The sequence below is a fragment of the Saimiri boliviensis genome, chromosome 18 (genome assembly GCF_048565385.1).
Source record: "Saimiri boliviensis isolate mSaiBol1 chromosome 18, mSaiBol1.pri, whole genome shotgun sequence".
NCBI lineage: Eukaryota > Metazoa > Chordata > Mammalia > Primates > Cebidae > Saimiri > Saimiri boliviensis.
In genome coordinates, this window is record NC_133466.1 from 11,431,096 (window position 1) to 11,457,951 (window position 26,856).

General features: G+C 45.4%; 1 protein-coding gene and 1 pseudogene across 1 annotated transcript in view; one reads left to right on the plus strand and one right to left on the minus strand.

Moving 5' to 3' along the window:
- Positions 1 to 15,429: 15,429 nt before the first annotated feature.
- MRPS6 (mitochondrial ribosomal protein S6) overlaps positions 15,430 to 26,856 on the minus strand; it is a 67,348-nt gene continuing 55,921 nt past the window's right edge. Inside the window, exon 3 of the mRNA XM_039480419.2 lies at positions 15,430 to 16,042. Within this exon, the coding sequence (XP_039336353.1) occupies positions 15,850 to 16,042 (193 nt within the window). The 3' untranslated portion in view covers positions 15,430 to 15,849. The remainder of the gene's footprint in view (positions 16,043 to 26,856) is intronic.
- LOC101031053 (small ribosomal subunit protein uS7-like) lies at positions 19,792 to 20,426 on the plus strand (annotated as a pseudogene).

The following is a 26,856-nucleotide window of genomic DNA, read 5'->3' on the forward strand; positions in this document are numbered from 1 at the left end:
CACACGGCCTTTTGTTTCGTTCAGGAGAAGCCTCTGAGAAGCTCAGGCCCCTTGAGTGGGGGCCTCAAGCCCTCCGCAGAGGAGACCAGCAGGCAGCTGAGTTTTGGACAGATTAGCAGCCCCAGGATGGGATGCAGGAGTGGAGATAAACCATCTGCAGATCCTCCGCCACCAGCGAAATAAGCCCGGCGGGCACAGAGGCTGCAGGCACCGCGATGGCGTTCTCTGGCTTGCAACGAGGTGGGTCAGTTGCCCTGGGCTTTTCCCAGTGGTCGGCTAGCGAGGCAGGAGAAGCCGCTTCCTCCCTTTTTTCTTCCAGAGAAAAGCTTAGCGAAGGATTAAAGATTTAAACATAAGACCTAACACCATAAAAATCCTAGAAGAAAACCTAGGCAATACCATTCAGGACATAGGCGTAGGCAAGGGCTTCATGACCAAAACACCAAAAGCAATGGAAACAAAAGCCAAAACAGACAAATGGGACCTAATTAAACGAAAGAGCCTCTGCACAGCAAAAGAAACAATCGTTGGAGTAAACCCGAAACCAACAGAATGGGAAAAAATTTTTGCAATCTACCCATCTGACAAAGGGCTAATATCCAGAATCTACAAATTTAAATTTAAATCCAGAACTAAAACAAATTTACAAGAAAAAAAACAACCTCATCAAAAAGTGGAAAAAGAATATGAACAGACACTTAACAAAAGAAGACATTCATGCAGCCAACGAACAAACATGAAAAAATGCTCATCATCATTGGTCATTAGAGAAATGCAAATCAAAACCACATTGAGATACCATCTCACACCAGTTAGAATGGCGATCATTAAACAATCTGGAGACAACAGACGCTGGACAGGACGTGGACAAACAGGAACACTTTTACACTGTTGGTGGGAGTGTAAATTAGTTCAACCATTGTGGAAGACAGTGTGGTGATTCCTCAACGACCTAAAAATAGAAATACCATTTGACCAGCAAAATCCCATTACTGGATATATACCCAAAGGATTATAAATCGTTCTATTATAAAGACACATGCACATATATGTTCATTGTGGCACCGTTTACAATAGCAAAGACCTGGAACCAACCCAAATGCCCATCAGTGATAGACTGTGTAAAGAAAATATGGCACAAATACACCATGGAATACTATGCAGCCATAGAAAACGATGAGTTCGTGTCCTTTGCAAGGACATGGATAAATCTGGAAACCATCATTCTCAGCAAACTGACACAAGCACAGAAAACCAAACACCACATGTTCTCACTCATAGGTGGGTGTTGAACAATGAGAACACATGGACACAGGGAGGGGAGCATCATACACTGGGGTCTGTTGGGGGGTGGGGGAAGCTAGGGGAGGGATCGCCGGGGATTGGAGGATTGAGGGGGGTTAACATTAGGAGAAATACCTAATGTAGGTGATGGGGGCGTGGAGGCAGCAAACCACCGTGGCATGTGTACACCTATGTAACAATCGTGCAAGATCTGCACATGTACCCTTGAAATTAAAGTATTAAAAAAAAAAAAAAAGGCTTAGCAGGAGACGTCCCTGCCCTACAAGCAGGTGTCTGAGGTTGCTCTCCCCTGTGCCTTTGGGCTTGAGCAGAAGCCCGACTTCACTCAGGCACTCAAACCCTCTGGTGATGTCACCAGGTAATTTCAAGGTGGATGGGTCTCTCACAGCCTCCTCCACTCACACCTGTCATCCTGGACATCATTTGGCTTGGTCCAAAATGTTGGCTCTGGCCTGGGACAGTGGCTCACACCTGTACTCTCAGCACTTTGGAATGCCAAGGTGGGCGGGATGGCTTGAGCCCACAAGTTCAAGGCCAGCCTGGGCAATGTGGTGAAACCCCATCTCTATAAAAAAAAATTTAAAAATTAGCCAGGCATGATGACAGATGCCTGTAGTCCCAGTTTGCCTAGGAATTCAAGACCAGCCTGGCAGCATGGCAAAATCCTGTCTCTACAAAAAAAAAAAATTGGATGTAGGTGGCAAGCAGCCTTGGGTCCTAGCTACTTGGGATGCTGAGTGGGGACAATCACTTGAGCCTGGGAGCTCGAGGCTGCAGTGAACTGTGAACTGTCCCACTGCACTCCAGCTTGGGTGACAGAGCAAGAGCATGACTCTCTCTCTCTCTCTCTCTCTCTCTCTCTCTCTCTCTCACACACACACACACACACACATACACACACACACACACAGTTGTTAATGTCCTACGCAGGAATAAGACCACAACCTTTCTGGTTATCTTTTCTAGAAAACAGAAATTAACAAGTTAATGTGTGACTTCACCGTGTTTAGGCTTATCATCTAGTAAATAGTAAAGTTAAACACAGGTGTATTCTCCCTCAAAATAAAATAACTCGTGGGTCAGCCTGTCAAACAATGTCCCAGCATAACACTGAGAGGACATGTCCCTTTCTGCTTTGCCTTAGTTCCAAGTTTTGGATAATTTTTCTTAAGAATTCCTTAAGAGAGAAAATTCTAAACTAGTTATATGAAAATCCCCAAACATGCCTTCCTGAACATAAGAAAAAAAAAAAAAAAAAGAACCCTAAGTGCCTCACTCACACCCCATCGAGTTCTCGATGACCAAAATGTGACAGGTGCCCAGTAGGATCTCAGACATGACCCGGCAGCAGGAATCGTATTTTGGCAACCCACCCATCACACAGATGGCCACCAGCTCTCCCAGGACTGGGCCTGGCCAAAAATAGAGACACTGAGTTCCAGGACAGGTCATTCAGGAATGGATTAGGTGTGTTTACACCTTCATCAAGACATCACAAGACTGGAGCTTGAAGGAAGCGTCTGGCCAGCCTGGCTCAGGAAACTGTCCCCTAGATCTTCTATGACAGATGGTGTTTCCTCTTTTGAGTGCTTGTAGACTGAGGGAGCCCAGTGTTCGTGTTCATCAATAGCCAGTGTTTCATGAGCCTCCCTGGCAGGAATCTCCTAAGCGCTCCCTTTATGATTTTAGGGCCATTTCTTCTTGTTCTGTCTCTATGAAAATGGCTAACAATTGATCAGTGTCTTCATCTAAAACCTCTTGACTAATGTAAAGACCATTTTTAAGCCATAATTTTCTGTTAGGCTAAATAATCCAAACTGTTATCATCTTAATTCTATTATTAGTTGTGCCTCTCAGGTCAGGTCTCTCTTAAGAACAGAAAGAACATAATAAGGCCCCAGGGACGATGACTTCACAAACCAGGTCGACGATCTTCCAAATCAAATTAGCTTTCTCTAAATAAAAGCCTGGCGTTTCTCACATGTTTACAACCCAGGGAAGTTTGCTGTGATCACCCTTTGGGCTGTTTCTTGTATTATTTTGCTAGTTCTTTCTTGAACATTACTGGAAATTTTTCTAATGGGCTTTTAAACACAGGGTCCTTGGTTTTAAAAATTAGGAATTGTAGTTAAAAAGAAGAAAATAAAGTCCTTATCATCACACTCGGAGATAACAACAGCTCACATGTTGGTGCTCAGCATTTAGGTCTGTTTTTCCCAGATAATTTTCTTTTTTCTTTTCTTTTCTTTCTTTTTTTTTTTTAAGACAGAGTTCCACTCTTGTTGCCCAGGCTGGAGTGCAGTGGTGTGATCTTGGCTCACGGCAACCTCCACCTCTCTGGGTTCAAGCAATTCTCATGTTTCAGCAGCCGGGGTAGCTGGGATTACAGGTGTGTGCCACTATGCCCAGCTAATTTTTGTATTTTTAATAGAGACAGAGTTTCACCATGTTGGCCAGGCTGGTCTCAAACTCCTGATCTCAGGTGATCCACCTCAGAGGCGTGAGCCACCGTGGGCGGCCAGTTTTCTTTCAAGAAGAGATCAGGCTGTACTGACATGCACTGGAAGCTACATTTTTTTCACATGGTAACACGGAACATGGGTGGACAATCAGTGCCCCACACCCCTTCCCAGCTCAGGGTGGCCTCACCTCCAACAGCACTGGACTGTCACCCAATTCAACACAAAAGCAATTCCTACATCAGAACCATTCCCCACAGAGGTTCAGATAGGCCTAGGAGGCAAAATGAAATGGATCTACCCACAATGATTCATTTACCTTGGAGAGAAATCAGCTCAGCAAGTGGGAGAACACAAAAGCCACAGGCATGCAACAGTGCTCAGACAGGAAGGCTTGAGTTGAGATGTATATATACATTTTAATTTCTCTCTTTCTCTCTCTCTTTTTTTTTTTAATAGAGATGGGGCTTCACCATGTTGGTCAGGCTGGTCTTGAACTCCTAACCTTGTGATTCACCCGCCTCGGCCTCCCAAAGTGCTGGGATGACAGCCATGAGCCACCGTACCCGGCCACATTTTAATTTCTCAATTGACAAGTACAAATTGTAAATCTGTATGGTGTACAAGTTGATGTTTGATACACATGTATATCATGGAATGGCTAAATCAAGCTATTTAACACATATATAACTTCCCATACTTTTTTATGATGAAAACACTTAACATGTACTCTCTTAGCAATTTTCAATAGATCATATATCGTTATTGACTCTAGTCATGTGATGTATGATGGATCTCTTGAGCTTCCTCCTCCCGTCTAACTGAAGTTTTGTGGACTTTGACCAGTATCTCTCCATTCGCCCCACTGACATAATTTTGAGCATGAAAACATCATTAGATTGGCACCAATTTGGAAGAAAACCAGCCAGTGTGAGGGTCATCTGAAAGGAAGGACTGGGTTGGCCCTATGCACGCCATTCTAGGCCACAAAAACACTCCTTCAGTTACAACACTGGTGCTCACATTAGGGCCCTCCCGTAGGCAGTTCAGAAAACCCACTGTGGGACACACAGCACCCCAAGGAAGGTCCCTTTTTGGGGCAATGCAGGAGGCGGGGGAGTCCCAGAGGCGTGGGGGCTGCTTTCGGGACAAAGCTTGGTTTCTCTTCCTTCACCATTACTTCATTAAAGAGACTGAGAGGAAATTACAAGACTTGCAGCTAACTCTTTTTGAGTTTGTTTTCTTTGTTTGAAACAGAGTCTCCCTCTGTCACCCAGGCTGGAGTGCAATGGTGCGATCTTGGCTCACTTCAACCTCCTCCGCCTCTTGGGTTCAAGAGATTCTCCTGCCTCAGCCTCCCAAGTAGCTGGGATTACAGGCACCTGCCACCACACCTGGCTAATCTTTGTATTTTTAGTAGAGAGGGGTTTCAACATGTTGCCCAGGCTGGTCTCGAACTCTTGACCTCAAGTAATCCACCTGCCTCGGCCTCCCAAAGTGTTGGGATTACAAGCATGAGCCACTGTGCCTGGCCTCTTTTGAGTTTTTTCCAGGAAAAATCAATACAGGTATTTGCTGGTGGGAATGACCAGAAGACAGGGACAGTTTGATGATGCAGCAGGGTGGGGGGAAGTTTGTGGAGTGACGCCCTCAGCAGGTACGATGGGACCAGACCTTGGGCACAGGAGATAGAAGCCCCCCCTTTCCCCTGCAATGAGAGGCAGAATCAGGAACATTCACTGGAGCAGGGCTGGAGGGTCTAGTCGCAGACACAGGACAGTGCAAGTGATTCAAACATTTGTGGAACATTTCTTTTGAATTCTTTTTTTTTTTTTTTTTTTTTTTTTTCAGTAAAATTGGGAACAAAGCCATCAGCAGAGGTAAAAGGTATTGGAAGACTGAGAAAGGCAAGGAGGACCTAGTTACCTGGGAAGGTAGAGGTTTGATGAGCCGTGCTGCCTCGGGGAGCACCACAGGCCCCTGTGTGGTCATGAACAGGAGACCAGTCAGCAGACACGCATTTTTCCCCAGCCACATTCAGCTCACAGGTGCAGGCTGTGGCTGAGTCTGAATTATCATCAAGAGAGAGACTCTGGAGAGTTGCCTGCAGAAGTAGATTTGAAATTTAAGAAGGGTGGGGAGGGCAGTGAGGACAGGAGGAGAGACGATGGACAGCTGGCAGGATAGGTGGGGCCCTGTGGGGTTGAGGGAATGGGGTGGGAGCCAGGGTATAGGAGGGAGTGAGCTGGGAGGGAAGAGCGGGGCGTTTGAAATTAGGACTCTGGATAATGTTGTTTTTGGCAATGACAGGGCCTGAGGTGTAACCCGGGAGTGGGTGACGAAGGATGAATGGCAGGGTGGAGGGGAGGAGATTGGGTAGCCAGGAGGCCAGGCTTTTGGAAAGAATCACCTAGGTCACCCAGAGTCAGGTGAGACTGGATTGGAGAGAGTAACAGTGGCCAGGAGCTGAAGTCTTGAAGGAACACAGGAGGTGGCCTGGGGACCACAGATAACAGACTTAAGGAAGGCTTGTTTAGCACAGTAGCATGAAATTCATGGCTAGGGGTTCAGAAAGGCAAGGGGGCAATGGTCTGGATGGCACAGAGGGGACTGAAGACACTTGCTCTACCTCTAGGCCTCGCAGAAGAGAAAAGAGCCACTCCTGAGAGGGGTACAGGGGATGCAGGGGCTTCAAGGGGCCCCAGTTTCCACTGGAGCAATGTTCACACAAGAGGTGGAGCTAATCAGAGACTGCTGACGACTGAGTTTCAGAGGTTTCAGGATTGGAGAGGAAGTTGAGTCAAAGCAAGGAATGCGTGGAGCTGAGTGGAGACCAGTTCACTAAGGGTGAGGCGTTTCCAGGAGGCCCTGGGATTCTCACAGTGACTGTGAAAATAGTCAAGAATAAAGGGTGTCATAATATTAGTCCCAAAGGTCTCAAGAAGGTGATAGAGCCAGGCTCTGGGGATCAGGAGGTGGGAAGCAAGGGCCTACTGGGGGAAGCAGAAGTGCAAGGGGCAGCATGGAGAATTCATGGTGGTGATCTTAAACCCTCTCCAAACTGGACTTGCATAGTAAGCATTGATTTTGTTTTCTTAGGTTGGAAAAATGACAAACAATCCAGGAAGGAAATCAGCAAATCATTATGTTTACAAAATATTATAAACAGGCAATTAACAGGGAGAAAAACTCAGAAGGGCCATTCCCATTAAAGTTCATGCTTATTAATAATAGAAAAAATAGGCCAGGCGCGGTGGCTCACACCTGCAATCTCAGCACTTTGGGAGGCTGAGGTGAGCAGATCACCTGAGGTCAGGAGTTCAAGACCAGTCTGACCAACATGGTGAAGCCCCATCTTTACTAAAATACAAAAAAACTGGCTGGGCGTGGCAGCAGGCACCTGTAATTCCACCTACTCAGGAGGCTGAGGCAGGAGAATTGCTTGAACCTGGGAGGCAGAGATCTCAGTGAGCAGAGATGGTGCCACTGCACTCCAGCCTGGGTGACAGAGTAAGACTCCGTCTAAAAAAAAAAAAAAAAAAAAAAGAGAAGATATAACTTTAAAGAGACACTTCTTGACACTTCTTAGACTGGCAAGGCTTTCAGAAACGTAAAAACACATATTGGGAGGTACTTGAAAACAAAATCTTGCTGATGGGTGCGTAAATTGATGCAATGACTTTGGAAAGAAATTTATTTATAACGGAGATGAAAATGAAACAACCCAGTGGACCAGTTCTTCCACTCTCTAGCCAGCAGTCCTTCTCAGTATGCACATTCCCATACATGCCTCAGGAGACAGCTAACTACCAGTAACTCCACGGCAGCATTGCTTGCAACTGTCAAATTGGAAATGCCCTTGAATAGGCAAGTGAACAAATCGGATATAGTCACACATGGCATACTATATGACAGGAGAAATCAGTGAACTAGGTCTACAAGTATCCACCTGATAGATCTCAAAATGAGTGCTGAATGAACGAAAAAAAAAAAAAAGCATTATCCCTGTAGCTTGCCTACCACGAATCCATTTGGTTAATTAAAAATCCACAAAACAATAGTGACTTGCACCTACATATATATGTAGCAAAAATACAAAATACGGATGATACACATTGACTGATATGGTTTGGATCTGTGTCCTTGCCCAAATCTAAGGTTGAATTGTATAATCCCCTGCGGTGAAGGAGGAACCTGGTAGGGGTGACTGGATCACGGGGGCAGCTTCTCATGGTTTAACACCATCCCCCTAGGCATTGTCATAGCAATAGTGTTACCGAGAGATCTTGTTATTTAAACAAGTGTATAGCCCTTCCCCACTTTCTCTCTTCCTTCTGCTCAATCATGTAAGACATTCCTCCTTCTATTTCACCTTCTGCTATGATTGGAAGTCTCCTGAGGCCTCCCCCAAAAGCAGAGTAAATGCTGGCACCACCCTTCCCATTCAGCCTGCAGAACCATGAGCCAATTAAAACTCTTTTCTTTATAAACTACCCTTCACAGCAGTGCAAGAACGCAGTACTACACTGACATTAGACGTGGCTACCTCTTGAGAAGGAAGGAATAGCATAAGAGGGGATACAAAGAATTTCGACTAGACCTAACATTTCTTTAAATAAAAGCTCTGAAAGATATATAGCAAAAAATACAGTATCTATTAAATCTGAGTGGTAAGTTCCTCATATGTGTTACACTGACTTGTTATTTTAGGTATGTTTGGATTTTTAGAAACATACGTTTCTTGTTTCTCAATCCATGTGGAAGTTTCAGGAAAGTACGAACAGCGCTACACGGTGCGGACACTCGCTGTTACAGCATCGTGTTCGCCAGAATAGAGATTTAACCCCAAAACCATTTCTTTATGACCAGAAGGTAGACGGTATTAACATTTCACTTAGCCATGTTAAATAACGTCTTCATAGCATTTTTAGATCTGGTAAGGTATATGGGAGAGAGGACCAAATTTTTAAAACCTTTGTTGTAACTGCTAACTTCATAAAATCAGCACCTTTAAACTTCCTTGTGATTTTGCTTTGTAAATGACCCTTTGCTGGTGTTTTAAAAGTAACTAAAACATATTTTATTTGGAGAGTATTCAAAAACTCCTGAGCTGTCATGGTGCCTGCAGAGGCGAGTTGCTGTACTTACCTAATTATCCCTCTCCAAGGCTTCACTGAACCCCACCCAAGCTGCCTGCTCCTAAGGCTGGAAGGTAATAGGAGCACTGCATCCAGGCTCTTCCAGTACAGTCTGGTTCTTTCTGGCCACATCACCAAACTCTCTGCCAAGGTACTTTTCTAAGGGCTCCTTTCAAAGAGAAGGCCCCTGGCTCATGCCGATGTCATTGCTGCCTAGTGGACAGGAGCTGGTGGAGAATCAAAGTGTGTGTGCGTGCGAGGAGGCAGCATGGAGACAAGACAAGCAGAGTAAGAAAAAAGGTGGGAATCACAGTCCCCTTTATTGCACATAAAAAGTGGAGATTCACAGAAAGATGTCAAAGAGTTCCTTAGCAGAAAACAAAGCAAAATCCCAGCAACAAATACAGCCAGTTCTTGTTGTCTGCAGTAGTTACGTTCTTTAAAGTTGCTATCAACACTGACTTAGAAAATGCTGAAACATCACTCCTAGAGGAAATACAGGGTTAGGTTAGCCTCTGGTCACAACACTTAGGTCAACTCATCAATACATGATGAGCTTGTTTTATGTGTGTTTTGTTTTAAAGACGTTTATTACATATTGTTGATCAACACTGAACTCAAGGCCCACGGCACTAGAACTCATGGCTGAATGAAGCTTAACTAACACATATCTTCTCCACAAGGCACATCACAGCCTTCCTGCGCTTAGAACACGGTCCTGCAGCACTACACTTGGGGGCCATTTTAAACAGCAAAAGCACCAGGAAAAAGCACACAAATGCAAAAAACATGACACTAAATAGTGAAAAAGACACTTGTTTACAGTATGAGAGCTGGAACAAGAAGGCAGACCGCTGCTTTGTTCGACTGGGAACAGATTTGTCAAGCAACTCAAATTCTTTGCTACTCTACACCTATCTGTGAGTGACTGCAGAAACACCACGGGTATTCATTTTGGGGATACTAATAAATTTTAGCAAGTAAGCAGATTCACAAATACAGAATCTGCCAATAATGAGCCTCGATGATACCGATGAACAGAGCCTGACACTTCTGCCAAAGGGTAATATCTGGTCTTCCACAAAGAGGTGTTTACATTTTGGGATCAGACTGGACAAAGGATGCTACATCCAAGTCACATCATTTAGCTCCACAGAGTCTCCTACTTATTTGGAATAGGGGGGTCAAGAGTCTGCTGTGCATAATCCTTCCTTCAGGCATTGTCTGCTGCACAATGCATCCTTGTCTCTTCCACTCACAGTGGAACTGTCTCAAGGCAAATTGCTTTCTCTGAGAAATGTGATGATGCTGGTGTTCTGGAAGCGAAGGTTCAGATGCGACGCTCAGACACCAATGCTGCTCCCCTTCAGCAACTCAATGAACTTGAACACTTTGGAGACGAAGTCTGGTTCCGTGAGTCTGACTTTCGTAAATCTCACTGGGTTGTGGCGGTGCTAGGAATGTGCACGATTCCCCAGGTGTGACTGCTGTCACTTTAAACTTAAGAGGTCAATTTCTGGGGTTTCAGTGTAGCTCTCCAAAAAGTACTTCACTACCAGTACGGGCTTTCAGTTTCAACATGGTTTTCCTCCTGCGACTAACAGAATGTGTCTTGCTTGTATTTGGCTCTAAGCCCATGTCCCTTAAAGCTTCATTTTCAGAGAACAAAAAGAATGCTGGCAATTTGAGCCCAGCGAATGACTGTGCTGACCTCTGGGACTCCTTTGCTGTTTTCTTGTGATCAAAGACAGTGCCTATTCTGTTTAGAATTAGAGTAATAGTCGGCCCCACAGAATCCACTGGCAGGTTATGAAAACAACAGCTATGCTTATCAGAAGATGAAAAGAAGTATGCAGAGACTAAGCCTCTAAGAAATTATTTTAACCCTTCACCACCTCCATATCCTACCAACTACCAACTTCCTAAATCATTGATGGAAAACTCCTTAGCAAACCAGGCAGTAATTCGGTCCAGGGCATTAGAAACTTGGACGGGCTCTTTGAGACCATCTGGTCCACTGGCCACGTTTTCCATGTGAGGACACTTAGGACAGGAGAAGAAACGGAACATGGTCAAGGCTGGTGTGTGGAGAGTTCTCTGAGCATGTCTCCAGCCCAAAGTCCTATGATCATTCCAATACTGAATTTTTTTTCAAGGTGACCAAGAAGCCCACAAATTGCCTTGGACACTTCCCACCATCCACACCATACCTGTCTGTTCCCAGGTGCAGAAAATAGGCCAGGGACTGGCAGATAGCATCACAAGGCCATTACACGTACAGTCATCTCTCTGCTGAGACCTCCTAACACAAAAGGCAGTAGCCCAGACCACAGCAGAGAGAGAATAATCTGCAGTTTTCACATGCTCCTACGCACATGTCAAAGCACTCGCTGTTCAGAAGGGGTCACCTAGCAAGCATTCTAGTCAACACTGCCCACCTTCTTGTAAACACCTGCAGGCCCTGCCTCAGCCCTCTGTACTTCTCCATGGCAAATCGGTGGAGTTATTTCCTTCCTCACGACTATGCAGGCTGCATGGGGTTGCTCAATTAGGAGGCATATTTTATAGCAAGTTAACATGCACAAGACTCGTTACTGATTGAGATGAAGTATTTGGTTGAAAGATTAGAGAAGTATGGAAAACATGAGCCGCGCTTCCAAGTTTTTAATTGAGTCTGGAAGAGCCCTGATGTAGTACAGAGAGCCCTGAAGTCTCGTCTCTTTATTTTCAAGAAACCCTGAGCAACCTGCCTTCCCAGTCTCACTTCCAGCCACAGCCGCCAAGCTCCGACATTCCAACATCCTTCCCACCACTGCACTGTACTTGTACCCTTCAGGGGCTCCTGAAGCCCCCCTTGCAGTCTATCCACCTCCCCACCTGGCCCCACTCTCATTCCAGACACCAGTGAACCCAGTTCGCCCTCAACCTCAGTTTCCTAGCCCTTGGTTTAAACATCTATTATTATTTGTATTATGGGCTGTGTTTTTAGACAGCTTAACAGTTCACCCCCACGTCTGGGAGGGCCCTGAGGCCAGAACACCGTGCCTCTGATCTCTGTGTCCTGCCCAGCACAGCACCTGCTGTGTCTCTTGAAAGACACCCCTGGAGCAATGTAGAGAGAAAGAAGCAGTGGGAATTCCAGGGCAGGGAGAATCAGGAGAAAAGAATGCCTCTTCTCCAGGAGACACCAACATCTTTCCTGATGTTCTCAGGGTTTCCAGTGGGAGACCTGATTTCAAACACTCCCAAGGAACCCCAGCTCCACGTGCTTCCCTCCTCTGGCAGGGAGGAAGCCTGAGGCCTGGCTCTAAGTGCAAGGTTGGAAAGGCCCAGGGGAGCAGGTCATCCAGAGCTAGCCCCTCGCAGCATGACCAGGACTGCAGGGATTGGCAACGTTCACCCCAGGAGCCATTGGCAGGCCAAAATGGGCTTTGGAAAGACACAGAGATTTGACTCGCAACCCCAACTCCTCTTTTTGCGGCCTTAGGGAAGTTATCTATTGTCCTCGAAGCCTCGGGTGTCTTATTCACAAACTGGTAGAATATTTGGCTCAGGGGGCTGTCGGGAGGGTAAAGGAATATCCATATTGAGCTCCTGCTGAAAGCACTGTGGGATCCCTCGGATGGGTGGGGGTACAGCAGGGCTCTTCAAGACTCAATTAACGCTTGTTAGAGCGGCTCATGTTTTCTATACTCCTCAATCTTTTAACCAAATACTTCATCTCAGTCAACATACATTTGGTCTTCCAGCAAACATCTACTGGGTTTCATGGTCCTTTGCTGACAAGCGCCTGTCTCTGTTCAAACGCTTGGTCAGCAATCCACGGCGCCCACCACTGTGAATCTCATGGCAGCAGCTTCTAAGGCACACCTCAGAGATTAGCTTCTTGGGCCCCCAGCCTCCATCTCATTTTCCATCTCCCTTGGGCCTACCTTCAAAAAACAATCCCCTGGCTTGTCAAAGTACTGAACTGTGGCCACTACCTTTGGACTTGGGAGTGCAGCCTCCTGGAGGCATTACAGTCACAGAAAACACCTGGCCTTCTCTCAGGACCTCCACTCGGGTAGACTGGAGCCATCACACTTTCCTCCAGCCAGGGAGCAGGGCCCACTGGCAAAAATAAGCCTTTCCGGAAACGCTGGAAGACAGAAGGGGTGACTCTAAGTGCTGACAGTATCATGAGGGTAAGTGTCACCTGTGTCATCTACCTTGAGTACTTATCTTAAATGCTGATGTTCCTCTTAAATTCCTCTTAGAAGTCCAAGTTTGGTGTCCTAAAATACAGCCGGTCAAGCCAAGCGTATCGGTGAGATCAAACCAAGTACTTCTGGAAGACTGAGCCTGTCCAAAGAGGACCACAAATAGTCAAGGCTTCGAATCACAGGAAGATGCCCTTTCCCAGGACACGAGCCCCCAGGGAGCATCCTGGAGCTGGTGCCTCACCCAATCCTGCCTTTCACCTTTGGGGCCTCATTTCCCATTGGCAACCTCCTACCCCTTTACACTTACTCCTCACGGGTCTCCCAGATGTGACCCCTCAGTTCCTTGTCACATCGCATGACGGCTCCTCACCCTTCAGAGCTCAGCTTGCTCATCCCCTCCCCACTGCATCCTCTGCACTTCCCCCAGCAGCTCCTGCCCCGCTAACTGCACCATACACACTTTACTGCTTCCATGCCAGTTCTCAGCTCCACGAGGCCAGGGACTGTCTTTGTCCATTGCTCTACTGCCAGCACTTTGTCCATCATCATCCTCTGAAGCAGACCACAGAGCCTCGGGCCACCACCGGCCTGGGCAGTGAGACCTGATGCTCTACTCTGACAAACAATTGGCCCCGAAACCACCCACTGGCACGCCCTGCTCCAACACTAGGTATCCTGGCAGACCACCGGCTGCCAGGGGGTGAGGACCCCTCAGCTGCTGAGGATCCAGCTATGTGCTGGTCACTCACAGGGGAAAGATGGTGGCTTCATTTTGGAGCTTCCAAGGAGGGGAACTGGCACACTGCCCGGCTGCCCTACTTTGCCAGCCTCCTTCCTAATGCTCTCCTCTAAATTGTGCCATGGGATTCTGAACACTTGCATGACCTGGAATACCCAATGCCATCAATCGTCTTGTCAGGGACTGGCAAGTGCAGGAAAATAAAGTGGCATGAGGCCAAATGCCACCACCTGAGTGGTGACAATTCACCTCAGACACCCAAGTGCCTTGTTTAACTAACCTGAGAGGGCAAAGACAACCTTATTATTACAGGAGGGAAAAACCAGACGGCATCAGGGTCCCCAGTTCAAGATTCCAGCTCTCACTGGCAGTTGTGGGATCAAGGGCAAATCTGAGTGGGTTTCCTCATCCAAACAACGGGTCTGACAATACTGCCTTCCTGGGGCTGCTGAGTTAACTGAGGGAATGGCAGAAGTGTGCGGCACGGCACATGGTGTGCGCTTAATAAACTCCAAGCAAAACAGACCTCGGATAGCACCAGGTCAAAGAACATCAGGACGCAAAGTGTCTGCTAGAGAGCTGGTGCTCTCGCAAGCCCTGGCCAAGGGCCTGCGCTGTCAGGAAATTCCAAATAAAACAGGAAATAGCATATATTCCCAGATAATCTTCACTCTACCCCTTTTATTTCTAGTCTACAGCTGTTAATGAGCCTCTTCACTGAATTATTGCTCTTCAAAAAGACTTTTTAATAGCTTTTTGCCTCTGCAGGAAGTTAAGCTGGATACTGCCTGAGCTCTTAATAAGCAAGGTGGTAACACTGATGCCCCAGTGCAGACACAGGCAGCTGCTACTGAGGGAGGCGGCGCGGGGCCGGAGCTGGGAGACTGCGCCCTCCTGGCGCTCTGGGGATCTGCTGCGCATCTCTCCGTCATCCGGTCTTGCCATGGTTAAAAATCAGCCAAGAGGCCAGAACTCTCAGCTCCCTCCTGCTTTTCAGAGATTCCTAGAACTGGCACTTCTCCAACACTTCATGCGCAGAAGTTCTGTCATCTAGGATGGTGACAGACCCCTTGTACAGGGAGCCTCCTTCCCACCACCTGGGAAGGAGGATGGGCGGGTCAAATCTTTCCAACCAGTCCCGAGGAGACCGAGGATGAGATGCGGGTGACTATTTTGGGCAACAGCCTCATCCTCACCCATCCTGGAAGCCATGCCACTGTCAGGAGTCTAATTCCTGCAAGAGCCTTGCCTTGGGCTGAGGGACAGCAGAAGAGGCAGGTGCCAGTGGCAAAGCAAGGACAGGGAGCAGCATCAGAGCTTAACTGTGCCAGAGCACACGTCCCTCCACGAAGAGCAGCATTCACCACAGTGACAAGCGAGGTGTGTCGGGGGGGGGGGGGGGGGGAGCCTGGCCAGTAAGGAAAAGACAGACACACCCCTCCTCCCCTGCCCCACCTAGGTTCTAGACCTCAGTGGGTACTGGGTGATGCCTCCCCCACACTGCCAGGCACCGCCAGCTAGACCAGAGCTGCGAGGCCCTGGGAAGAGCACTGCACTGGGGTAAGTGAAGAGACAAAACACCAGCATTTCTACAATCAAGTTTATTACTCAAAGCAAAAGTTGCCCATAGAAGACACTGGTCTTCCACTTTTATTTCTGCATGGTCATACAGGCTGAATGACTAGCTCCCAATCCCAGGAGGTATTATAAGTTCTGCTCTTCAAAATGATGATACTGTTTTAATGTCCTCACCGACAAAGAAATGACATTAATGAAAACACAATCAAGAATGACCCACTGGTACTTCAGATTACAGAGAAGCTGTCAGTGAGCAGTTCCCCACCTCTCACAGCAAAGGGGATCAAGGGCTAAAAATACCTTAGAAAAATCAAACAGCACCTGAAACACACGCTTACATAAAGGCCAAGCCCGCAAACTATTCCTTCTCGTCCATGCTGCTCAAATGTGAAGGGATTACACATAAAGTTAAAATGTGGCGAATCTTCTCACTTCCTCCTCTTCTTTGTGGAATATAATTTTTCTTCAAGTGGGACTGGGACAATCCCTTCACATTCTTTTAGTTCCTGGGTCAGAGGGTGTTTGACGATATTCCCTCTAATGACATCTGTGTCTCGAGACAAGTGATTCAACATGCTTTCAACAGTTGTGGTGGGTGAATAAAAATCCACCAAGAAATACCTGCAATAAAATAAAAACTTGTGAGTGCCTGCATTGGAACTGTAACAATTATATTATTTTGGTCAATGTTTCCACTTTACTCTTCCCAGACAGACAACAACTACACACAAACACACACATACACACACATACCCTTGTCAAAACAGAAACAGCTGGTAAGCTGATCAGCTAACAGAACTGCAGTATGATGCCCAATCTCCCTTTTTCTATGGCTTTTCCCATTACACTCTTGTGAAAATATGAATCCAAACCAACTTTATGGCAGCAAAAACACACTGTAACATTACAGACAGCATCAAGTACTAGAAAGCATGGGTAACTCCTAACCCATTGACAAGACTGAATTTTCCAAACTATTAATTCATGCTCTGCGTGTGTGTGTGTGTGTCTGTGTGTGTCTGTGTGTCTGTGTGTAAACATCTATTAGATATTCTTCTAACTTTTCAAAGTATTTTTCCTGTGAGCTAACACACCTAAGAGAACCATGAACCCACAAACATGAGAAAAGATTAAGAAAGGCATGGGACTGCTCTACAAATATTTTCAATACACACAAGGAGCGAGAAAATTACTTGAACCTTAGGCAAGAAAAATAATTTACCACTCATCACTCAAACCAGACTAGAGTCCACAGGCATCCCATGCAGCTCATGGGTCTTCAAAGATCAACAGGTCCTCAGCAGCCTGCTGGATGACAGTGCAAGGAAAGAGCCCTCCCTACCCACTCCCCCTCCTCTCAGACCTAAAAGGCTAAGCCTCCCTTGTACTGTTTGGTTTGGACCATTATGTGACTAAAGGTCAGTTTTCAGCACAGTATTTCAAAATCCTGCAATGTTCTAGCTGGTTAAGATGATCTTTTCGCCATCGCTTGCCTTGTTCTAGCCATACATACGGTTCTCAGAACTCCCAAGCACATTGTCCTCTCAGGCCTTGCACTCACTGATCCCAAATTCCACACAGCTCATCCCTTGCTTCTATGTCTCTTGTCCAAATGTCACCCTCCTAGAGAGGCCTTCTGTGCCTACTCTCCTAAAGCAGCAGCCTCCGAGCCCCACCAAGGTCCCTCACTCTCCATCGCCCTCATTCAAGGCTTTGTTTTGTTCAGCAGAGCACTTTCTCACCTCGGGCACAGTGTGCATTTGCTTACTGTCGGCCTCGCTCCACTAAAGCACAATTACCATAGGAAGAAAGGCTCTGGTGCTAACCCTGTAACACCAATAGAGATGAACACGGAAGAGGTCCAGAGTAAGTCTTTGACCATGGTGGTTTTAGCACGCAATGTGGAACTCTCAAAGGAAGCTGAAAGACCAAACTGAAAAGGAAAAAATTCACCAAGGAAGAAACTTACGAGAAAAGGGATAGCATCTTGTGTAATTCCAGACAAAGGGCAAAGAGGTTCAAAACGTGTAAGAAAACTTACCAAGGGACCATTTGCTCTTGGCCGCGTCTAGTGGAATAATTATTCAAGTAAACATATAATTAAATATAAGGACAAAAATATATGCCAACCAAAAACATTAATCGAAAGAAAGCTCAAGTGGCTATCTTAATATAAGGCAAAGCAGACTTCAGAGCAAAGAAAATTACCAGGGATAAAAAGAGACAATAAACACATAACGAGTTTAGCAGAATTACAAGATACAAAAGACAATACATAATGATGGGCTCACCAAGAAGATATATATCTTAAATATACATGCACCAGATAACAGAGCTTCAACATATAAGAACAACAGAACTGAACAGAGAAAAGGACAATCACAGCTGAAGCCATTTAACATTCCTCTTTCAGTAACCAATAGAACTGCTATACAGAAAATCAGCAAGGATATAGAAAAAGTGAACACCAACATTAACCAACTAGAATTAACTGATATTTATAGAACCCTTTACCCAAAAACAGCATAATAGACATTCCTCCTAAGTGTACACAGAAAATTTACCAAGGTCAACCATATTCTGGGCCATATAACATAAAGGGATTCAAGTTACACACAAAGATCTTGGGAAAATTGCTAAATACTTGGAAACTAAACACATACCTAAATAACCTGGACAAACAGGCAGAAGGAAAAATCAAAAGGGAAATTACAAAGTACTTTGAATTGAATGAAAAAGAAAATGCCACAAATCAAAATTTACAGGTAAAACAGTACTTGTCAGCAAACTTGTATCTGCTAAATGCCTAGGTAAGAAAAGAAAAAAGGCCTTAAATCAAGAGTCTCAGCTTCTACTTTAAGAAACTAGGAAAAGAGCAAATTAAATCCAGGAAGATGATGGAAGAGAGGGAGAGAGGAGAAATTCCTAAAGCATAAAAAAGAAAAACAGCATTTAACAAAATCCACAGCCATTCGTGATTTAAAAAAAAAAAAAAAAACTCAGCAAACTAGAGATAGAAGTGACCTCCCTCAAACTTATAAAGGGCATCTTTGAAAAATCTACAGCTGACTTTTCACCAACTGGTGAACACCTAAATGCTCTTCCCTTAAGATTGGGAACAAACCAGAAAGTCCACTGTCACTTTTATTCAACACTAAACTGGAGGTTTTAGCCAGTGCAATAAGGCAAGAAAAAGAATAGGTATCCAGACTGATAAGGAAAAAGTTAGACTGTCTTATTTGCATATGACATGATTGTGTTGAGAAAATATTTAGAAATCTATTTAAAAAGTAGAACTAATGAGTTTAGCAGGATTGCAAGATACAAAAGTCAGCGTTATTCCTATATTCTAGCAACAAATTATCAGATCTTGAAATTAAACATTCAATACTTACAGAGAAATCAGACAAAAGATATGCAAAACTAGAACATGTTGTTGAAAGAAACAAAACCTATCAGGTATATCTTGTTCATGGGTAAGAAGACTCAAAATTTAGATGTCAACTCTCTCCAAGTTAAACATAAATTGAGATCTATTACTTATTTTACTGAAATAAAATCTATTCAGATTCAGTAGAACCTCAATCAAAACCCTAGAAAATTGATTATAAAGTTCGTAATGGTCCTAAAACAGCCAAAACAACTCTGATAGAGAATGTAAGTTGAAGGACTAATACTACCTGATTTTCAAGACTTTATTATAAAGCTATGGCAATCAAGACAGTATGATATTCATGTACAAAAAGAGAGATCAAAAGACTAGTACAGAGAGTACCCAAATAGAGATTTACAACAAAAGGTGCTGGAATAATCCAGTACCCACATGCAAAAAAAGGGAACTTTACTCCCTACTTGTACCATTTAAAAAATTAACTCCAAATGGGACACAGATTTAAATGTAAAATATAAAGCTGTAAAACTTACAAGCATAGGTAAATTTGGATTAAGTAAAGTTTCCTTAGACACAACACCAAAACCAAAATCCATAATAGAAAAACTTGATAAACTAAACTTCACCAAAATTAAAAACTGCCCTTTGAATAAAAGATAAGACACTAAGACTTGTGAATTACAAGTCTGATAAAGGATTTGCATCTAGAATAAAAAGAACTCTCAAAATTTAATTTAAAAAAATTTTAAACAATGGTCATTAAGATTTGAGCAGACATTTCACAGAAGACGTACAATAGCAAAGCAGCACATGAAAAGATACCTAAACTCATTAGTTGTGAGAGAAGTGCAAATTAAAACCACAAAGAGATACCTACTAGAGTGCAGTAAAATTACAAAGACTGACCACACCAAGTGTTGGCAGGGATGTAGAAACACTGGCACCCCAGGGCAGCACATGGTCCATGCTAAGCGACAGACACTCGGGCTGTGTCCTCAGGATGACCGAGTGGGAGACAGCAGCACCAGCAATGGCAGAGAACCCTGACATCAAGCCCTTTGGGAAGTGGAACACTGATGATGTGCAAATCAGTGACACTTCCCCGCAGGATCACACTGCAGTGAAGAAGAAGTATGCCAAGTACCTGGCTCACAGTGCTGTGCGGTACGCTGCCAAACGCTTCCGCAAAGCTCAGGGCCCCATATGTAGCGCCTCACTAACTCCATGATGATGCATGGTCACAGCAACGGCAAGAAGCTCGTGACTGTGCGCATCATCAAGCATGCCTTCGATTTCATCCACCTGCTCACAGGCGGGAACTCTCTGCAGGTCCGGGTGAACGCCATCATCAATGGTGGTCCCTGGGAGGGATCCACCAAATCGGGGGAGCAGGGACTGTGAGACAACAGGCTGTGCACGTGTCCCCACTGCACCATGTGAATCAGGCCATCCGGCTGCTGCGCACAGGCGCTCCTTGAGGCCACCTTCCAGAACATCAAGACCACTGCTGAGTGCCTGGCAGAAGAGCTCATCAGTGCCACCAAGAGCTCCTCCAACTCCTATGGCATCAAGAAGAAGGACAAGCTGGAGTGTGTGGCCAAGTCCAACCGGTGATTTTCCCAGCTGCTGCCAATAAACCAAGCCGCCCTTTGGGGCAGCCCCACCTCACCACACACAAAAAAGAAAAACAGGCTCTCGTATACATTGCTAGTGGGAATGCAAATGACAGTGATTTTGAAAAAAACAGTTTGGCATTTTCCCAAATTAACATACACCTACCATTATGATGTAGCTATTCCACTGCTAGGTATTTACCCAAAAGAAATTAAAGCGTATGTTCACACAACAACCTGTACACAAATGTTCACAGCAGCTGTAACAACCCTGAAGTAGAAAAAACACAAATATTCATCAACATGTAAAATGATAAATACACAATGCCATACTACTCAGCAATGAAAAGGAGTCTATTGATACACACTATTGAGCTCAAAATAATTATGCTGAGTGAAAGAAACTACAGTAAAAGGTGTCCATACCATCCAATTCTATCTATGTAAGCCTAAAAAATAAAATGTTCCTCAACTTACAATACATGCATCTTGATAAACCGACTGTAGGTTGAAAATATTTTATGTTGAAACCACATTTAATACACCTACCCTAACATCACTTAGACAAACGACCAGAACACTTACATTAGCCCACAGTTGTGCAAAATCATCTAACACAAAGCCTATTTTACATTAAGTGTGGAATAGCTCCGTAATACCGCACTGAAAGTGAGAACAGAATGGCTGCCTGGGTACTCAGGGACGCCTTCTACTGCATCCGCACCACCTTCACACCAGCATAAAGTCGAAGAAAATCTACAGTCAAAGAAAGCAGATGAGTGGTTGCTGGGATGAAAGACAGGTAGAGGAAGGAATCAAAGGGGCTGGAGGAAAATGTAGGGGTAACAAATTTATTATCTTGATTGTGGTGATTTTGTGGCTGTATACATGTCAAACCTTATTAAATTATACATTTTAAATATATGCAGTTTACTGTATGCTAATTATCTCTATAAAGCTGTTGATTTTAAAATGGCAGTTCAGAAGCTGAATGGGCAGGAGTGAGGAATGAACTGATGTGGGATGGGGACAGCAGGGAAGCAATCAGAGCTGATGAAGACTCCCAGGGTTCCTCAAGCAACGAAATAAAAATGGTACAAACGAATCCACTATCTCACAACTTCCTGAAGCAGTGACTTGCACATTTGCTCACAAATAAGACTGCCACTTGGGCTCACTCTGAAACTGATCACATTTTCCTGATCACATTTTCCAAGGTATAACTCCACTGGCTTATTTCTACTCCACATAGCAGGTGATAGGGTTGCAATGACCCAGCATATGAATTCATTTGTTCAATATTTAGTTATTGATTACTTACTTAGAGTTGGGTGCTAGAACAGAGTTTAAAATAGTGTGATCAACCTCACATCACCTGCTCCTTGCAACCCTCAGCCTTTTACCCAGTCACTCCCCATGTCCCACAATAATTCCATTTGGCCACCTGGTAGCCAGGACACAGAACTCTGACCCAACAGAGCCCCAACATTTTTTTCCTTCCCATTTATCCATTTGCTCTTTCACTCAGTATTCATTAAAATGTCTTTCCAACCTACCATAGATAAGTTATGACCTCACCCTGCCTGCCAACATTCCCACCATACCGAAGTCTATAGCAGGTAGTTTTTCTCTGAGTCCCCTCCTTTTCCTTGGCCTTGTCCACTTTCCCTAGAAGGCTTCCTCTCTTGATTCATTCCACTTGAAGCCCTGTGCTTAGCAGGCGGCCCCAAACTGCGGCCCCCTGAGGCCATTTATCCGGCCCCCCGCCGCACTTCAGGAAGAGGCACCTCTTTCATTGGTGGTCAGTTGAGAGGAGCACAGTATGTGGCGCCCCTCCAACGGTCTCAGGGACAGTTAACTGGCCCCCTGTGTAAAAAGTTTGGGGACGCCTGGCTTAGAGTAGTGTGCTGCTGAAATATCGTGCATCAGGAGGGAGGTGCCTAGGAAGGGCCTGAATGCTCTGGGCATCAAGTAACCCAGACCCCAGCACTGCTGAGTGCTCCATGCCCCTCCCTCCAGAAAGTCCACAGGTTAAGCCTGCCCTTCCTTACAGTCAAGTATTCAATTTATTCAAATAGCACCTCTGGGGCTGTCTTGGTTTTACTTATGATATTGTTCATAGCAAGTACTGCTTTCTTCCATTTTCCATTCAACTGCTGCACAGGGTTAAAGGCTTGTGGGCTAGCCTAGGAGTCTAAACATGTTCTAAGAGAAAGTGTGTTTACAGATGCCAGCAACAACTCAACTGCCCACAAATCAATTCTCATCCAGCCCTCCTGAAAGTGTTCTCCGTATACTTAGCACTCACTAAATAATCCTAAGAAATACACCCAAAGCTGCTGGATTCTATTTTGTGATAAGGGTAAAAAGAATACCCAAGGATGGGAACTGGAAGCCAGATATATCAGAAACCTTTTATTTCAGAACTTGCAAGTGTCTTTAGGACTCTCTAATTTTCAAAGTGCTTTCACAGCTTTCAGACAGCTTTTGAGGAAGAGGATGAAAGAGAAGTGTCGGCTCCACTCCGTGCAGCAATTGAGGAAATGGAAGAAGAGGAAGTGGTGCCGAGGTGCCAAGTACTGGTTGGGGTCCAGCAGCCCTCTCCCCAGCAACAATACTCCTCTAGGAGGCTTTAAAGTGGTTTCCTACACGTTGCCTCCTTTGAGTCTTACAATTTAATGGAGTTAAGAAGAGAGGCTCAAAAAGGTTAAGTCATTAGCCCAAGGTCACTCAGCTATGAAGTGGTCACTGCCAGGATTCAAACAGAGCAGGTCTTTTGACTCCAGGACACAAGAAACCACAGATAGCTTTAGGACCAAATGGGTTACAGAATCACAGAATGAAAGTGCTGGAAAGGACCATAAAGAGAAACCAGCCCAAACCTTTCACAGGAGCAAACTGAAGCCCAGAAGGGAACTGAGAGGCCCCCGGTCACAAAGTGAGAGTCAAGCTCCGGACTCCAGACCCCACAGCTCCCCACTCTGTATACTGTATCTCTTGCTACCTAGCACCCGCATACTGGAGGATTCTCAAGGATAAAAAGAAATAGTAGATAAAGACCTGGAAATCCTAAGATTGGGCTTTCCTAGCTTCAGGAGGCTCTCTGTTGCTACCAAAAGCCCTCTTGCCTTCACCCTCTTAACTGCTCTGATTTCCTGCCACCAGGCATGACAACACTCCTTCAGCAACCAATCAAACAAGAACACAAGCCAGCATGCACAGCTGGTGACTGGCATCTCCTGCTTGTCTTCCTACTGATCTGGGCCTGGGGCTGATGCGGCCCAAGACTGCTTCCCCTCCCACCGCTCCTTATTATACCGTGGAAGGTTCCACAGAAAGGAAACGCCACCAAAACAGCAAAGGTGAGAAGTGACTCCGAGACGGGCAGACCGTACTGTATTCGCCACTCTCCATTCAGAGTTGAACCTCTTACCACCCCCATCGCGACCTCTTCTCCCAGGAAACCAAGTTGTGCCTCCCAGGCCATGAGAGAACTGATCAGAAGTCCAGGACAAAGTCAATCTCTGTCTGCTTCTATGGCCCAAGTACACAGATAAGTGGTCCATTGTGGCTTTCCCACACAGGAAGGACCTTGACCAATTCCTGGTTGCTTCCAGTATACATCCTGTTCTTAACTATTTATCTGGGCAAGCTTAACTTGTTAATGAGCACCTACTATAGGCAAACCTCAGGAGGCTAAACGTGGTCTCATCCTGGAATATGCAGCCCAACTGGGCAGAGAGGCTGTACGAGCTGCTGTGTGAGCAGAAACCCAGCCTTCCCCTGCAGTCCTGTGGGAGACCAGGCAATGACATGGCGGTCACGGACTCCTGCCTCACTGCTGGGCTTTGCTAACCACAGACCGAACCTGAGGACTAAGACTGAGACTTTTTACACTATGACAGCACCAAGTACAGTCCCACAGTTCTATTTTTACACATGAAGAAAGTAAGGCCTGGAAACAACCTGTGTGGAGTGCTGGGCTGGGCAGCTTTTGATGCCTGTGAGGACCCCTTTCTCATGACAGCAAAGGTCCCCAAGAGACCTACAAAAATGGGGAGTTAAGCTGAAAAAAATGGCCTTGGAACTCCCTTGATACCTACTCCTTATATCCTCATGAAGGTTGCCATGGAGAAACCATTCGAACACTCAGAGGAGCTGCTGTTCAAGGGAAGGTGGCCAGAAAGGGGGCTCAGAGTCTCCAGGGGAGTCTGAGAGCCCTCTGCCCCACCTTCCTCCTGAGCCTGGGAAAAGGGAGAATCAAGAGGACTCTGCAGCCACAATGAGCTGTCAGTCCCTGCTTCTTCCCCTAGCCAAACAGGAAGAATCAAAACACAAGGCCAGAAGTCCCAACGCATGTGAACTCACGATCAACTCCTCACTCCAGGTACAAAAGTGTGGATCTGACTGCATCACAACTGCGCAGACATGCCCCAAAGCGGATGTTCTTATTGAACAAAAGCTCCCCAAATAGCTAGTTTTCCATTTTCCACTTTTACTCTTGGTGACTGAATCAATAAGTAGACAGATCATTTTGGGAAAACAGTCTAAAATCTAATTACATGACACGTTCCCAGCACCTTCGACCATGTGCTACATGGCACAAATGACCCAGTTCCACATACCGGGTAGCCAGGGTCGATGCAAACACCAGCATCGCCTTGAACACAAAGCCAAGCAGTGTTCACATTTTAAAAGTTTGTTTTCCCATGTGTGGTGCGCTAATTACGAAATCACTTCATCTATAAAGTTGGTATTAGCTTCACAAAAGCATCTCTCTTTTCTATAGAAAAGCATGTAACTTATGCACACTAACTGCAGAAGTGGAAGTGAGGAGATGAGTGATTCCAGGCGACAAGGAACCAACAAAGGTTTAGTACACAAATGCGTTTCTCACTGCAGATATCAACGTTCGAAAGCTGGAACAACGGTGAACTTCTTCCTAGGTAGAACTTGTCCACGTGGTCTTCAAGATGATAATGTGCCCTCTTTGTATTTAAGACATTCACATGCCACAGAACTCTCTACTACAAGGCCCAAACCCTCTAGAGATCTGAAACCACTCAGAGAAATGGCTTCCCCAAGACAGACTGTGCCCAATACTACAAAACAATGCCACCAAGAACACTCCATTCACAGCAGCATGGTCACAAGAGAGCCAGCAGCTCTCATGTCCTTTCTGCCCCTGCACCACTCAGTAACCCATGCAGACAGACTGTTTGGTGCTGCCAGGCCTTCCCCCACTCCCCTAGTTGTCCAAGGGGAAATAACATACTTTCTTACAGTGCCCTTAAATGTAAAGGTTATACATTCTTTATTCACTTTTGTCTTAACCCTATATTTACAAGTTTTCCATAAAAAGAGCTTGCTTGAATTTGAGTAACATTCTTTGTCTCTCTGTCTCTCTCACCCTCCCCTTCTCCCTAGCAGACAAGTGGAAATTTCCACTGAAGCACTCAGTGGCTCACACAGTGGGTGGGGGGGAGGGGGAGGGGGAAGGGGAAGGGAGAAGGGAGGGCTTTGCAGCCCTGAAGCATCCTTGAGCCTTTCTGAAGATAGGAAACAGATCTGTCTGAATGCCAGTTCCTAGACCGGCTCAGTTAAACCTTGTTGGGTTCAGGCTTCACTGAGGCAGTGAATTATTCACCTTCAAACTGAGGTACCTTGTGCATGGAAAAGCCCCATTTCTTTTTATATCTGTTGGGTCTCATACATTCTCAAAACCACTAACATTAAACCTGCTGCAGAATCCTTACATATCTTGGGGCAGTGCCACTAAAAAGAAACCTCCAAGGCCATAGCAGCCCTGTCTGAAAACCTGGTGTGGAGTACCTACACACAAGAACAGGGTCAGGATGCTGGCAGGAAGGCACGAGAACATGGAAATGTTAGCTAACGGGAAAACTACAGAGGGGAATCAATCTCCTCTAGAGAGGGTGCCAGCGCTCCTGGAGTAAGCTGCAGACACATTTGGGAAGCAAGTCAGTAAAATTCCAATGATTCACCATGGAGCTGGTTATTTTTATCATTCTGCTTACCCGTAAATAGAAGGGCATCTTATATGTAGGCCAGCAGATCTCTGCTATAAGCACCTATCCAAATTTTAAAGCAGATGAGAATAGGCAAAGAAGGGGCAAAACGGGCAAGAAAAATACCTTCTACTTGAGAGTTCTTATGTGCAGGCATTTGGAAGCCAGCCCAATCTCACTGCCATAAAATCAGACCTGGTAAAAAGGGCAGAGGCAACCTTTTACAAAGCAGCACAAGCCCAACACTGAAATACGGACCACACTTTATCATGTATAGTTTCCTCTCAGTCTCAGTTCAGCCCCATCTAGTGGAAAGAAAACCGTACACTCCGTGCAGCCCTGGAGTGAGTGACGTGGTTCTGGCAAAGGGTGACTGTTACTATGATTCAGTAAGATGCCTGC